The sequence below is a fragment of the Sceloporus occidentalis genome, unplaced genomic scaffold (assembly GCF_023333645.1).
Source record: "Sceloporus occidentalis isolate IW3139 unplaced genomic scaffold, rSceOcc1.0.p SCAF_11, whole genome shotgun sequence".
Taxonomy (NCBI): Eukaryota; Metazoa; Chordata; class Lepidosauria; order Squamata; family Phrynosomatidae; genus Sceloporus; species Sceloporus occidentalis.
The window spans coordinates 17205489-17218944 of NW_028316991.1; the positions used below are offsets into that span (position 1 = coordinate 17205489).

General features: G+C 42.5%; 1 protein-coding gene across 1 annotated transcript in view; it reads right to left on the minus strand.

The window, feature by feature from the left end:
* Positions 1-569: 569 nt before the first annotated feature.
* The window catches only part of LOC149305639 (eukaryotic translation initiation factor 3 subunit H), a 58856-nt gene continuing 45969 nt past the window's right edge, over positions 570-13456 (minus strand). The window contains exons 4-8 of the mRNA XM_089477265.1: positions 11192-11291; positions 10395-10544; positions 6070-6190; positions 3745-3877; positions 570-667 (exon numbers count right to left, since the gene is read on the minus strand). Of these exons, the coding sequence (XP_089333391.1) occupies positions 570-667; positions 3745-3877; positions 6070-6190; positions 10395-10544; positions 11192-11291 (602 nt within the window). The remainder of the gene's footprint in view (positions 668-3744; positions 3878-6069; positions 6191-10394; positions 10545-11191; positions 11292-13456) is intronic.

Sequence of the window (13456 nt, forward strand, 5' to 3'; positions counted from 1 at the left end):
TGTGCACCTTGCCTTATGCATTGGGGCGCAGGCATCCTGGAACAGGACCTTCCCCAAACTGTTTCAACAAAATTCCACCAAACCCAGATTCATCCATCAGACTTCTAGAGAATTAAGCGTGATTTCTAACTCCAAAGAACACGTTTACACCAGAGTATAGTTTCTTTATAGGGTAAACATGGCATGTACACACGCAGCACCAAGTGCCTTGTCCCTCATTCTTCATTCGTTTTATTCACTTTCCGGTCATTCTATATTAAACCACATTTAGGCCGTATCAATGAAACTCAATTGTTGCGGCCCCATTCTTCTAAAATCCTACGAACAGCCACTTTTCTGCAATGCTCCCTAGACAGCCCTCGCAACTTCTAATTGGCCTTTAAAGAGATATGTCCTGTTTATATCAGAGATGTACACTTTGTTCTATTCTGACAACTAGACTATTCTTTTAATAATCTTCAAACATTAAACAGGGATGTTAAAACAAGTTTTATTTTCTTGAAAGGAGACGGTTAAAGGGATGCACAGCAGAGATGTAAGAATGCACTTATTTCTAGACAGTAGATGTTTCAATTGGTCTGGTTTTGGAGCGCTTCGGCCATGAAAAGCTTCCCCATATTCTGAGAGGTGAACTCCTTTATGTTCTCGATGTAAGTGTCAATTTGACCTGTTGAAGAAAGAGAAAAAATATTCCTAACATTAGCATCGAGAAAGCAATTTATTCCACCTCTTAACAGTCTGCTTTGACAAAATCATCATTTGTAGACTTATACAAGCCCCACCATATCGGGCAGTTCTGTAGAGCGGCTGAATAGGACATAAGTAGCGTGGCACGTAGAAATATAAACTTACAGGGAAAATGGTAAGGAGAACCCTGCTCAAACGAGCTGACAATGTAAAAGGGGGATGTCACATGGGAGGGGAAAGTGCAAATGTAAACATCTACTCTCGTATTAGTTCAAAGGGTAAGACGTATGGGGGGTTTTTTTTGTGGTTTTTTTATTTTATTTTTTTTTTTTTTTTTTTTTTAGAGAAATGGAGTTTGACAGCACAGTTTTAGTGAATGACTTCTCTGTCCAGGAGATAATCATATGAGCTGGGAACATTATATAGATATAGATAATATTATATAGAACATTATGTCAAAGACTCTACGGTCTAAGGCAGTACGAGGCATCATCAGGAGTGGAAGTGAAAATTTGGGTAAAGTAACACCAGCAAATAATGGGAAGGATTTTAACCGATTAGAGAAACACTGAGCTCCCTGGGCCCGTCCGCAAATTGAGTATTTGAGAAAACACAGCTTTATACACAGCTTATAAAGTATTAAAACATATGAAACATGTAATGTTGCCAGAAAAGCTGGTTTATTGTCTTTAGGTGAAACCTCCCCAGAAGCTCTGTCCACAGACGGGAAATGCGAGGGGCACGGGGAATAATTCTAAGCAGAACGTCTGTCACGAGAGACAGGGTAACAAGCAAACTATAATATAAAAGGACGAATAAAATGTATACTAAAACCCAAATAGTAAAGATGCAGTTAAAGTACATAAAAAAAAAAAAACAAACAAATTAGGAGTTAATGTGGGATAATATCCTATTTTGCATCTTCCTTATGGTTCTAATGTCAAAATTTTTTTTTTAATGCTTTCTATCCCTTGAGCTCTGCTTAGGAAGGCCGGCATGTCCCGGTAAGAAACGTGCTGAAGGATTTAGCCCTGAACGATCAGCGTAGCACCACGGCACCGACACGGCGACGGAGAAGGTTACGGCTGTGCGGTATGTGCCGTCACGGCGGGTGGAATGTAAATGCACAATGTAATTACGGGAACAGTAATTGATTTTTCTCACATTGTATTCCCAGGTCTCGTGGGTACACAAACCGTGCGCTATATAATTGTGTTTTTTTGTTCTACCTTGTAAATGTCTGGGTAAGGATAGTCTCTGTAGTTGAAATCTGTTTTATATTTATTGCTGCTGAATGTAAATTGTCCTTAAAAAAATAAATATATTAAAAAAAAACCTCTTCCTGAATAGTCCGAATTATAGTCCAGCAGTCATCCAAGTAGAAAATGAATCCAGGACCTTACAGGGTATCATGTGTAAGCAATTTCATTTGCGTATCTGCAATGCTCTTCTCATTCAGCCGTAATAACTGAAGGTGGAGGGAAGATGTGGGGCTAATAAATAACATATTTTCACCCTGGATGGCTTCCATAGAGGAAAGGAGTAAATAATTGGGCAATAATCAGTATTCACGATTGTCTGTCTGGCAGTGCATAATAGCATTACCCGAATGAGTCAATGCGTTCGAAAGAAAGTGGCCAGTATGCTCCAGAAGCATGCATTACACATGATTCGGCATACTTTCCTCCGCTATTAGACACAATTAAGCAGCAATTATGGGGGTTGTAAGGCAGATCTGGAGCAGGGCCCTTCTCGCTGTATATCGCTTCACAGAAACGAGAGCTGAACGGAGGTTCCACAAACACAGATTATCCCGTAATTAAGCTCCATAGGGGAAGCCCGTCAATCTACAGATGCCAAAAGGTCTCGTTAATACCTAATTGTACCGTATTTTCCATGAGGACGGTAACTACTTTCACTGCAGTCTCAAGTAGCCTAGGATCAGCACTTAAAATATAAGAACCAAGAAAGGGTTCATTAACCCTTTCGTGACCTGTGCCGGTTTTTTGCCATGTCCGTTATACCATGATTCAGGACAAGTAGGGCCTTAAGTTAAAAATCATAAAAATACATAAAACAGTTATTAGTGATATGTGAAAAAACCTATATCGCAATAGGAAAAGTCATTGTGAATAAAATTTTGTTAGCCCGTCACGGATAGCAGTGCCGGGTTCTACTGAAATTTTAAATAGTATAGGAAGGTTCACATTAGGAGAACAGAACTTTCCTGTCAGTTTAAGCAGCTTGCTAAATACTGAAAAACTTTAGTCCTTCAGGATACTAATAAACTCAACTCGGAATGAAGTGTTTTATCATGTCTTTGCTTAACACTTGTTTCGCCTTCCTCTCTCTTTTAGTGTAACACATGTTATATATTTGTTTCAGGAAAATCCCCCCAAGAAGTCCTATATGTAATCATGCATGAGTATAAAATTACAAATAAAATAACTTTTTAGGGTCAGGTTACTATCATTGAAATGTATCCATGCATGTGATCAGCTGCAGCAGCGATGGCATAGAAGCACACAGGATATGCAGCAGGCTGGTCTGGAGGGGTGAGCCACAGGGGTGACACCGTCTTGTACCGATGACATACCAGGTATGTCATTGGTCCTCTAGGGACAACCTTTCATGAAATACCTAGTATGTATATGGTCACAAAGGTGTTAAAGGGGAACTGAAGTCCCGTCCCTTCTCATCTCTTCCTGAACTGTCATCTTAATAAAGATATAACTTAATGAGGAATAATCATGACGTGCCAGAAAAAGGATGAAAGGAGGCTGCACCTATGTGATACAAATATGGTGGGCTTTCACTACATATGCTTCCTTCGATATATATATATATTGATTTAGTATGAAGAATTTGTTAAAAAGCGGCTAAGATATCAGGGGTGCAAAGCGATAACACATTAACCACATGCACTGATTCCTCTTAACAACGATATTATTTACACATAACCCTAAATTATGCAAATTACATTATCGCAGATGTATATATTCAATGAAGAGGCAGTAAGCATGCACCTCTAAAAGCCGTGTGTAAATTAGGCTTTACCTGCAATCAGAAGGGAATCCATTCGAGGTGGGGGTAGAGGGGGCTTAAACATTTTGGTCACATCCTCTTCGGGTAGCGGGGGCTCTCCACGGCTCTGACGCTGAAGGTTCTCCTGCTGCCGTCTCTGCAAGTACTACGGAGAAAGAAGAAAACATTTTAAAAGCGCATCCACGATAATAAACCCCAAAAATGTGAAATGTACGCTGCAATCTACTTCCAAGCCCCAGAAAATAAGGATCTGATGAAAGAAAAAAAATCACTTTTCACTCTGGAAGTAGGATTCACACCAATAGTTTCTTGCTTCCATGGCTCATCTCTACTTTCACCCACTCTCCAACTTGCTACAGTATATATTACCCGATGTCACCGACATTCACCCATACTTTATAAATATGATTATAATATAGATATATATATATATATATATATATATATAGATATATCCCTTTTGTAGCATGCATTACAAAGCCCCCAAGGGGACAGCATCTAGAGATTTCCAGGGGCCATTAAACTGTCTACGGAGTGAGAGATGCCGTAAAGCGTCACCGCAGAAACCAGATGAAGTTATGTTACAAACGGATGCCCGTAACTTAAATGCGGCGTTTTATAAACACATTAAAATAAAGGTTTTCGCATACAGACCGCTGTGTCGGGTAGCAGCGGCTCCGCGTTGGACCTCTTAAGCCAAGCGAGCAGCGAAATGTTTCCCTGCCTTTCACAAAATTAAGTTTGATCTTTTAATTACCTTCAATAATGATTTAAATTTACTTTACTCCTCTATTCCTAGGGGGATTCTTGCATAGCCTTACAGACTCCCAGAAATGATTAAAGAAAAAAAAAAAAAGTAATTATTTGCATGCCCTCTACTAAATGAAATTTATCTATTTCATTAGTAACTGAAATGTGACAGGCATTAGTGAGAATTCGGGGACGGATAGGCCCATCTATTCTAAGTACTCCAAGTTTTGAAATGAAGGAATACCGTAGAAAGAGGTTTACTTTGTGGCTTCTGGCTTTGATGTTCAAAAGGAAACATAATGGAAATAAATCCCCAAAACTATATTGGAGCAAACGGAACTAGAGAGTAATGTAACAGCTAGGAGAGTTCGGTTGGAATTTTGAGAGCCGGAAGTTTTTGCTGAATAGTGATATGTATAGTGTTTAAGAAAAGAAAAAAAACATTTAGACATGATTTTAACAATTTTTTTTTCTTGAGATATTGTAGATGTTTACTATAAGGTTGTTGTATACCATTTTATATTTTTGTTAAGGTATGTAGAGTTCCTAAAAATCCATGTGAAATGGTTAATTGGTATGGGACAGCGTGGCCGAGAGTAAGTTAAAGAAACTATGACGGGGCAAATTTAGAAACAGACTATTTTTTCCTACGACATGTTACAGACCTTACATTCTAAGATCAAAGGGATCAAAACTTCAGACCAAGAATCACCACAAGAAAGAAAATGGTCGCCCATATTAAGTTAAACAAAACCCACAGGTAACCAGTCTAAACTTGAGAGATACAGAACATTGGGCGAGCCTGGAAGGGTACAGGAACTATGGTTCGGTTGTGGATAAAGCATGATCTACTGGTGTACTACTTCAAAAAGTTAAGACTTTAAATTTGGTGGGAAGTTTGGCGACGCAGGTGACATCCAAAAATCCAAAATGGAGTCTCAACAGTTGTGGCCGAAGCAGCAGGAGATCCAACAAGAATTAGCCCCTTCATTCTGTAAATCAACAAGTACTCAAGTAGCCTTTGGCATACAAGAGTATGGTTAGATGAGCCACCTAAATCAAATGCATTCTATTTATGATTACGGCCCTGTATGCAGATATATCCCTGCCATAATGTCTTTCTGCCAAGCCTTCCGCAGCATAGAAAAACCTGGGTAACAGCCTTGCAATTAATGTGATCGGGGTGGCCATGTTGAATCTGGCTGCCCCTTGGGTTTACCGTTCATGGAATATGACAACAGTCCAAATTATGAAAGTCTTGGGCTTCAGGGGGAAGGTGGCAGACACAATGTCTTTAAAATGGTTTTGTTTTCTTGAAAGGAATCCTAAAAACGAATGTCCGAGACAGGACCGTTTAAAGACATACATGCCTCCTACGCCAATAGAAGATATGTACATATGCACATAGATAATGAAGCGTATGGTTATGGGTATAATGATCAGGATAAGCGTCAAAAGCAATTAAACCATAGTTACGGTGGGTGCAATGTATATCTAAGCCGTGTTTTGCGACGTGACCGTTACTTTAAAAAGCAGGACTTCCTATTGTCTGTGGCATCTCCTGTCCCTCAACCCCTCTGTACAAACCTGATTTTTCTGTTGCTGCTGCTTGCTTGCGTTCCTTAAGTAGGTGTTGTATTTCACGATGTCCTGGCTCATTTCATCAACGCGCTCCATGAGAAGCTGAAGGCTCTTCTCCAGATGATTGCTGTGAACGGGAGAAGGAGAAACAGCCAAATTAATGTAGAACACTCGGAGATAAGGAGTTGGAAATTATAGTCAGGCCATAGAAACGTGAATATGGCAGAGCTGTACAGCACACGCGACGTTTGGCGCACCGTCCTCGAGTGGGGATTTTCATTTCAACAGGTAGAAAAAGAGCTCTTCACAAAGAAAATCACCACTAGAGCACAGTCTGGGGGCTTTAACTACTTTACGGAGGAAAGCGGCCCTATCAATTTTGAACGTCAATCATGTCCTCCTACATACTGAATCATGGAAGAGGTCCTTGGTTAAAAGTGTCGAGCACTTACAATCAGACGCCATAGCCTGCAGGAGAAATGATCAAATGATTCACCAAATGAACACGTTTTACCGGTTTATATAGCAAAGACGCGCATTTTAATGTTCTAGGTCAAAACCTCAACACCCGTTCTGTCAAACCCTCCTTTAACGTTCTTATAGGAAACACTTGTGTATTATACTTAATGGTGGCGCTCGTGTTGACATCAAAGAACCACAGCGTGCTTGTTGAGAAGACAACGTACCCATGTATGCATATCCAGACCTGTATGCTCACACCGCTCATACACAAACCAGACGAAACAGCAAAATCTATGGAGGCATACTGGAACCAGTGGCAACACTACAACTCCCACAATCCTCTTCCAGCAAGCTGTCAATGAGTATTACGAATCATGTTTGCCCGCTCACAGAATGTAAGTCCACAAGACCAGGTCTTTCCCTTTCCAGTATTTCTTATTTATCTATATTTATTGTTTTATGTAGCGATATCCAATTCCATAGAGCTGTACAATGGGCCGATAGGGATATACAGGAGAGGAAAGCGGTCTGCCTGCTGAAAACCCCTCAGACTGCTGCCCCAGAATGTCGTTTGACCGCCACGATCTGCCAAAAAAGTTCCCAATTTACAGCAGTTTATTCCCCTCCGTTCTGCGGGGCTTAGTCTAACCGTTTAGCTCAGAATTCGTCTGTCACTATAAAGCAACAAGGTACCGGCTCAGAAATCCCCCCGGTGAGCCCAAGGCATATATCACTATTTTTTTTCTTGTTTCACGGCATTAATGCTATGAAACAAATTGAGTTGCATGAGCGGATTTTAGATGAATCTCTGGGAATTCGGCACTAAAACACTGAAACAGGGAGTTATTGTTAGATGTTGCGGTAATGCAGTGTTTGCTTTCGTCGCCGGGGAACCGAAAACAGATAACTTAAACAGATGTGGTCCGAGACATGAAGTAACTGATAAGTATGATCCAAGTGCACAAGCAGTTTTTCCACAGATCTCCGCTGAGCAATACGCCCCTAATTCAGCTATTAAACATTATATATATATATATATATATATATATATATATATATATAATATATGGGTGAACTACAACGCTGCCCAATCCTGCAACAGACTAGACAAACATTTAAAGGGACAATGATGCCATCATATGCCCCTTTAATCCTTAATTCAGAGCTGCATGTATAGGTGAATAAAACGGGAAAACGTTGCCTCGCGCTTGTTTTGTGAATTGCGAACACAATGATCCCGCGCAGTACTGCGGGGGAAATCCTTTAGTAACATAGGGGTTTGTGCACTAAACAGCTTGCAAAAAATAAGCCGTGTGTGCCTACCTACCGGCGAGTCAAGTGTGTGAGATTTAATGCAGAAGTTAACATGTGTGTTCCAAATGCTACACTCTACCTGACATTCAACTTGCACGCCCTCACCTGAAACTTGCAAGGATCAATGATATCCAAAAAGCAACACGTTGTGAATATGAGAGAGTTTTGCATGCATCAGTTGAGTTAACCCTTAACTGACCACTAGTGGGTAAGCCAGAATGAGTGCCAACAAGCTGGGCATCACATTGTGTTTATGAGGTCTGTTCATAAAGCAGGTCTCATGCCATTGTCAATTATCCTCAGGAGAGGACCACACAACTGAGTATTTATTTATTTATTTATTACATCTTTTATCCATCAACGAGCAATAAAGTATTTTCTAGTGCAAGATTCCCTCTTACCGCCTGTTCAAAAGGCATCAAAGATACAGCTATTCTCAAGGACCCGCAACACTTAAAATTAAATCGGTATTAAAGCACATTTGGCAGTTCAAGCGTTACATATCTCAGGATGAGAAAGTCTGATCTTGATCAATAAAATGCAGTAAAATCCCCTAACTCCGGCTCCTCAGCCGAGCCACGGGGAATCAAAGTATGTCAATAGAAGAAATACATTTCCCGCTACCCACAGCTTGTGCTTTTGGTTTTAATAAGGAAAATGGATGTGGCGTTATTGGTCCAGGAGACTCCAGGCTTTTAGTTAGTTAGTAATTAGTTTCTGAAAACATCCTCAGATCTATGGTAATAAGCGACGCAATTCGTATATAAATTCCTGGATCTGCCATTTTTCTTTTAGTGTCCGGCAAAATAACATGATTGTCCCTTTAAGAGCTGCGATAAGCAAACCGGTCAATTGTGAATCATTATCCATCAGACTTGAAAACGAAGGTCCTTGCGCCGCAGACTAAAGCAAGTTTGAGGTTATCAGGGTCATTCGCTGATGATTACCGCAGTAAAGCAGGCTCTGAAATCCTGATTCCTAACCTTGAGTTTCTTTTTTTTATAGAATCCTATTAAAACAGAACGGCATCCAACAGCACTCCACACTACCGTTACATAGAACAAAGGAATACACCCGACGCACAATAGACCTGACGTCAAATAACGTAAAGTGCCAAGTTCAAAGTGCGAAACATGATCCGAGCATCATAGCAACCAATAGAAATCCTGCCGCAAGAATAACTGGTTGCTATGGCGATAAGTCCACTTCTTGGTTGGTCACGTTCAATACTTGGAATGTAATATACAAAAACACACATTATACAAATAGAGGGGTTTTGCAAATTTTAAGAGCTGCTAAGCTCAGGGTTAAGTTGTAAATTTGGGGTCAGGTGGGTAGAAGCTTAAAATATCCAACCTTCAAGGGGGGGCGAAGCGGGGGCCACGCAGGACGTTCTGACACAGGAATGCCTTGAGGAGCACCGCATTAGATCACTTTATATATTATGTCATATAGAAAGCAACTCCCATCACTCTCAGCCTGCTCAATCAGATGCAAGCTGACATCCAACATGCCCGGAGCCAGTGGTTGCTCAGCATGGACTTACTGGCTATGGGGTGGGTTAACCCTTAAATCAGTAGGAGCTGGCAAGAAATGTAAAGGGGAGGCTTGAAAGACAGACCCAAGCTAGGCTAAAAAGAAATAAAGTCCCTGAAAGCGCGCATGGGAGCAGAGCATACGTTCTGAATTAAGAGCACAGACCCCGACGGGAAGACTTTACAGTGTGCAGCATGACATTAGCTCCGCATTACAATGTTACCGGATCAGCTAACGTGTTATGCCTTTCCGAAAAGCCGCTCACCCTCGGTTTACATTTGCCGTGCGTTGTGTTTCTGGGTTCCACTTTCAGAGCCAGCGGGAAGATATACAACGTGTTTGCCGAGCGGCTGCAGAGTGACTGTTTCATTCCACATGGAGATATTGGATTTGGGGCTTGTCGTGCCAATGACTTTGGCAAACTGTAGGTTCGCTCTCCCCTTCCCCGTGACCACAAAGCAATACAGCAGATCTAGAAGTAGCCGCTGCCGGCCCCAGACACAAACACATTCATCAGTTTATAACCTTGTTGGGCTCGCGTGTAAACGCCTCATGAATCAGGAGACACGTTTGAGGCTGTCAGCAGAGCCGGCCATATTCTCAGCTACATTACTGTCCCCGTGCCAAGTCTCGTAATAGAAAAACTAATAAAGGTGAAACCCAGAACTCCTGAGTGATAAGAAGGCTTGATGCCCGGAGGATTGTGCCGTCGGGATCTGCCGCTTCACAGACCTCTGGTCGCACCTCACCAGGGCCGTTCTACAGACCCAGGGTTTATTACAAAGGAGGCAAAAGGATAGAAGAGGTAACAATCTAAAGCTAGAGGGACGGGGGCTTAGATGGAACGCAAGGAAGTTTAACTTTACTGCGAAGAATTGGTCGAGGCTAAAACTGCGACAGAATATAAACATGCACGGGCGAGGCATAAAGCTATGCTATATAAAAGAGTTTGCGAAGAAGTTGGCCGAACAACGCTGGGTAACTGAGCGTAAATAACAGCTCGGTGGTAAAACGCCTACCTGCTGGACAGACTGAGCAGCTCGTGTTTTTCGGATACTGGCGCCTTCTTACTCAGCTCCCAGAGCATAACGTTGAGGAGATGCGAGTTCTTTATTACAATAGGGACTTCTTCAAACATGTCCTCAAACGCAATGTTTGCTTTTTTCAACCTGTGGGCAAAGAGACAGAACATTTTTTTCAGAATATTTAGCAACAAAAGTCTGGTTCTCAGTCAACAGCCTCCTAGATGACAGAATCTCCGCTTAAAATGAACCCGTCGGCTAAAAACGATTTTAGGTGTTCAGCATATATTAAAAAGTAACGCTTCCAGCCCCAAAATACACCAGGCAGCAAACATAAAGCATGTTTAAAGTACTTTAATAAAATGAAAGGATTTGCCCGTAAGAGAAGCTAGATTTAATCATTACTTTATGACTACTTTTGTTCCACTGCCGCAGGTACAGTACTGTCCACCTTTTAAGTGGAACCCATGGACCACAGAGGAGGGAAGCGGCAGAAAAGCTGCAGCTTCTGCCTCCGGTTAAGTGATTTTATTTTTCTTTGATTTTGAAGAACGTTAATATACATCCCTCTTTAGTGGGGCTGTGTGGGACGGCAAACCCCCCCTTTCAAATTGCACTCGGGTACGGTAACAATCTGGAGAATATGTCATCGATGGCTCGATTCTTGGATCCGACTAGTAATCGCTTTCCCGTACTTTCCTGAACTGCAAGAAGCGGGGACCTTACGCCTCACACTCCCCACAATGTATCACACAAGTTCCGGGCCAAGTTCCTCACAATGCCAATACACATACCCTTCGGCAGAGAAGTCCTTTTCCTTGCAGACTTCCATCAGCTTGGGGGTCAGGCGGTAAGCCTTCAGCGACAAGGAGCCCTGGGCAGTTTTAATAGGATCTGGGGGGGAAAAATTTTTAGATAATCTCGCACAGCAGAAAATATAGTTGCCAAAAGCACCAAGAAAACAGTGATATCGATATAATCCTTCAAAAAGAGGTGAACAAATGGAAATATTTCCCAATAGGGTTTTTAAAAGCCATGCAGACATTTCTAAGGGCCGCGACTTGCTACTCGTGGAAGGCTTACAGAGAACCTTTGGGACAGGAGACGGGTCGCGACAGGAGACGGGAGACGGGTCGGGACGGGAGACGGGAGACGGGAGACTTGGACCTTATTCATATATACACAGAAGGCAATGTCAAAGGGTTTTCTTCTGAAAGGAAGCCAATGTATTTAAAGTGAGGACGCCAAATCTCCAGAGGCAAAAGGTGCATAAAAAATATTCTATAAACATACTTTATGGGGGGGGGGCGCGGATTGCCCATATATCGGCTTTGGGTTTAGGAAAGTACAGAAGCTGCAGGTGAATTATTTAAGCTCTATAATGGTATGTAATGAAGAAAAACACAGCTCTACCTGCGGGTTATTTCTAAAGAATGATGTTATCGGAAAGTACCATTATTTGTGACATACGACACGTGCCGAGCGCGCCTTATGCAGGACCAGAAGCACAATTCTTTTGTGCTTTTCATTTTAGGTTTTTGAACTATTTAAGCGGCATACTGTTATAGGGCTGCAACAACTAATCGATAAAATCGATAATAATCGATAATGAAATTCGTTGCCAACGAATTTCATTATCGATTAGTTGAATCGATTTTTATCGATTATAAAATGAGGGTTTTTTCAGAGCAAACGCTCTGAAAAATCCCCCTCATTATATAATCCGTTTCAGTGACTCACAGCAGCAGCTCCTACTTACCAGCCCCTCCCTGTAATCACTGTGACAACTGGCCCCGCCCCCTTCATTCTCCCAGAAGGCCAGAACCACATGGCTGTGACACTCATCTAACTGTGAGTATAAAATTAATATTTGGGCTACTGAAAGTTACGGGAGGTGGGGGTTAATTTAGGGGCAGTTATGGTTAATGGGGTGTTTAGGGTTAATTTAGGGCAGTTATGGTTAATGGGGTGTTTAGGGGCAGCTATGGTTAATGGGGTGTTTAGGGTTAATTTAGGAGCAGCTGTGGTTAATGGTATGTTTAGGGTTAATTTAGGGGCTGTTGTGGTTGACAGGGTCTTTAGGGTTAATTTAGGGGATGCTGTGGTTAATGGGGTGTTTAGGGTTAATTCAGGGGCAGTTATGGTTAATGGGGTGTTTAGGGTTAATTTAGGGTAGTTGTTTTGATGGGGTATTTAGAGTTAATTTAGGGGTAGTTATGGTTAATGGGGTGTTTAGGGTTAATTTAATGATGAGGACTGAGGGTTAATTTAATAAAGTTAACTTAAGGTGCAGTTAGAGATAAAGGGGGGCAGACTAAGGTGAATCTAAATCCTGGGGGCAGTGAAGATTAACCCAGTACTTATTTATAAAAGTATGGTGTCAGTGTGCTGTGAACGGGTCTGTGACTCTGAGGGGACTATGAGATATCTGGGGGGGTATAAGGCATATCTGGGGAGGATGGAGTGACATATCTGGGGGTATAAGGCATATACGGTATATAAGGCATATGTGGGGAGGGCAGCGTGGCATGTCTGGGAGGCAGTGTGGCATGTCTGGGGAGGATGGAGTGGTGTATCAGGGGGTATAAGGCGTATCAGGCACAGTGGCATATGTGGGGGTCGAGTGGAGTGGAATATGTGGGAGGCAGCGTGGCGTGGCACATGTGGGAGGCAGCGTGGCGTGGCACATGTGGGAGGCAGAGTGGAGTGGCACATGTGGGAGGCAGAGTGGAGTGGCACATGTGGGAGGCAGAGTGGAGTGGCACATGTGGGAGGCAGAGTGGAGTGGCACATGTGGGAGGCAGAGTGGAGTGGCACATGTGGGAGGCAGAGTGGAGTGGCACATGTGGGAGGCAGAGTGGAGTGGCACATGTGGGAGGCAGCGTGGCACATGTGGGAGGCAGCGTGGCACATGTGGGAGGCAGCGTGGCACATGTGGGAGGCAGCGTGGCACATGTGGGAGGCAGCGTGGCATATGTGGGAGGCAGCGTGGCATATGTGGGAGGCAGGGTGGAGTGGAATATGTGGGAGGCAGCGTGGAGTGGTATATGTGGGAGGCA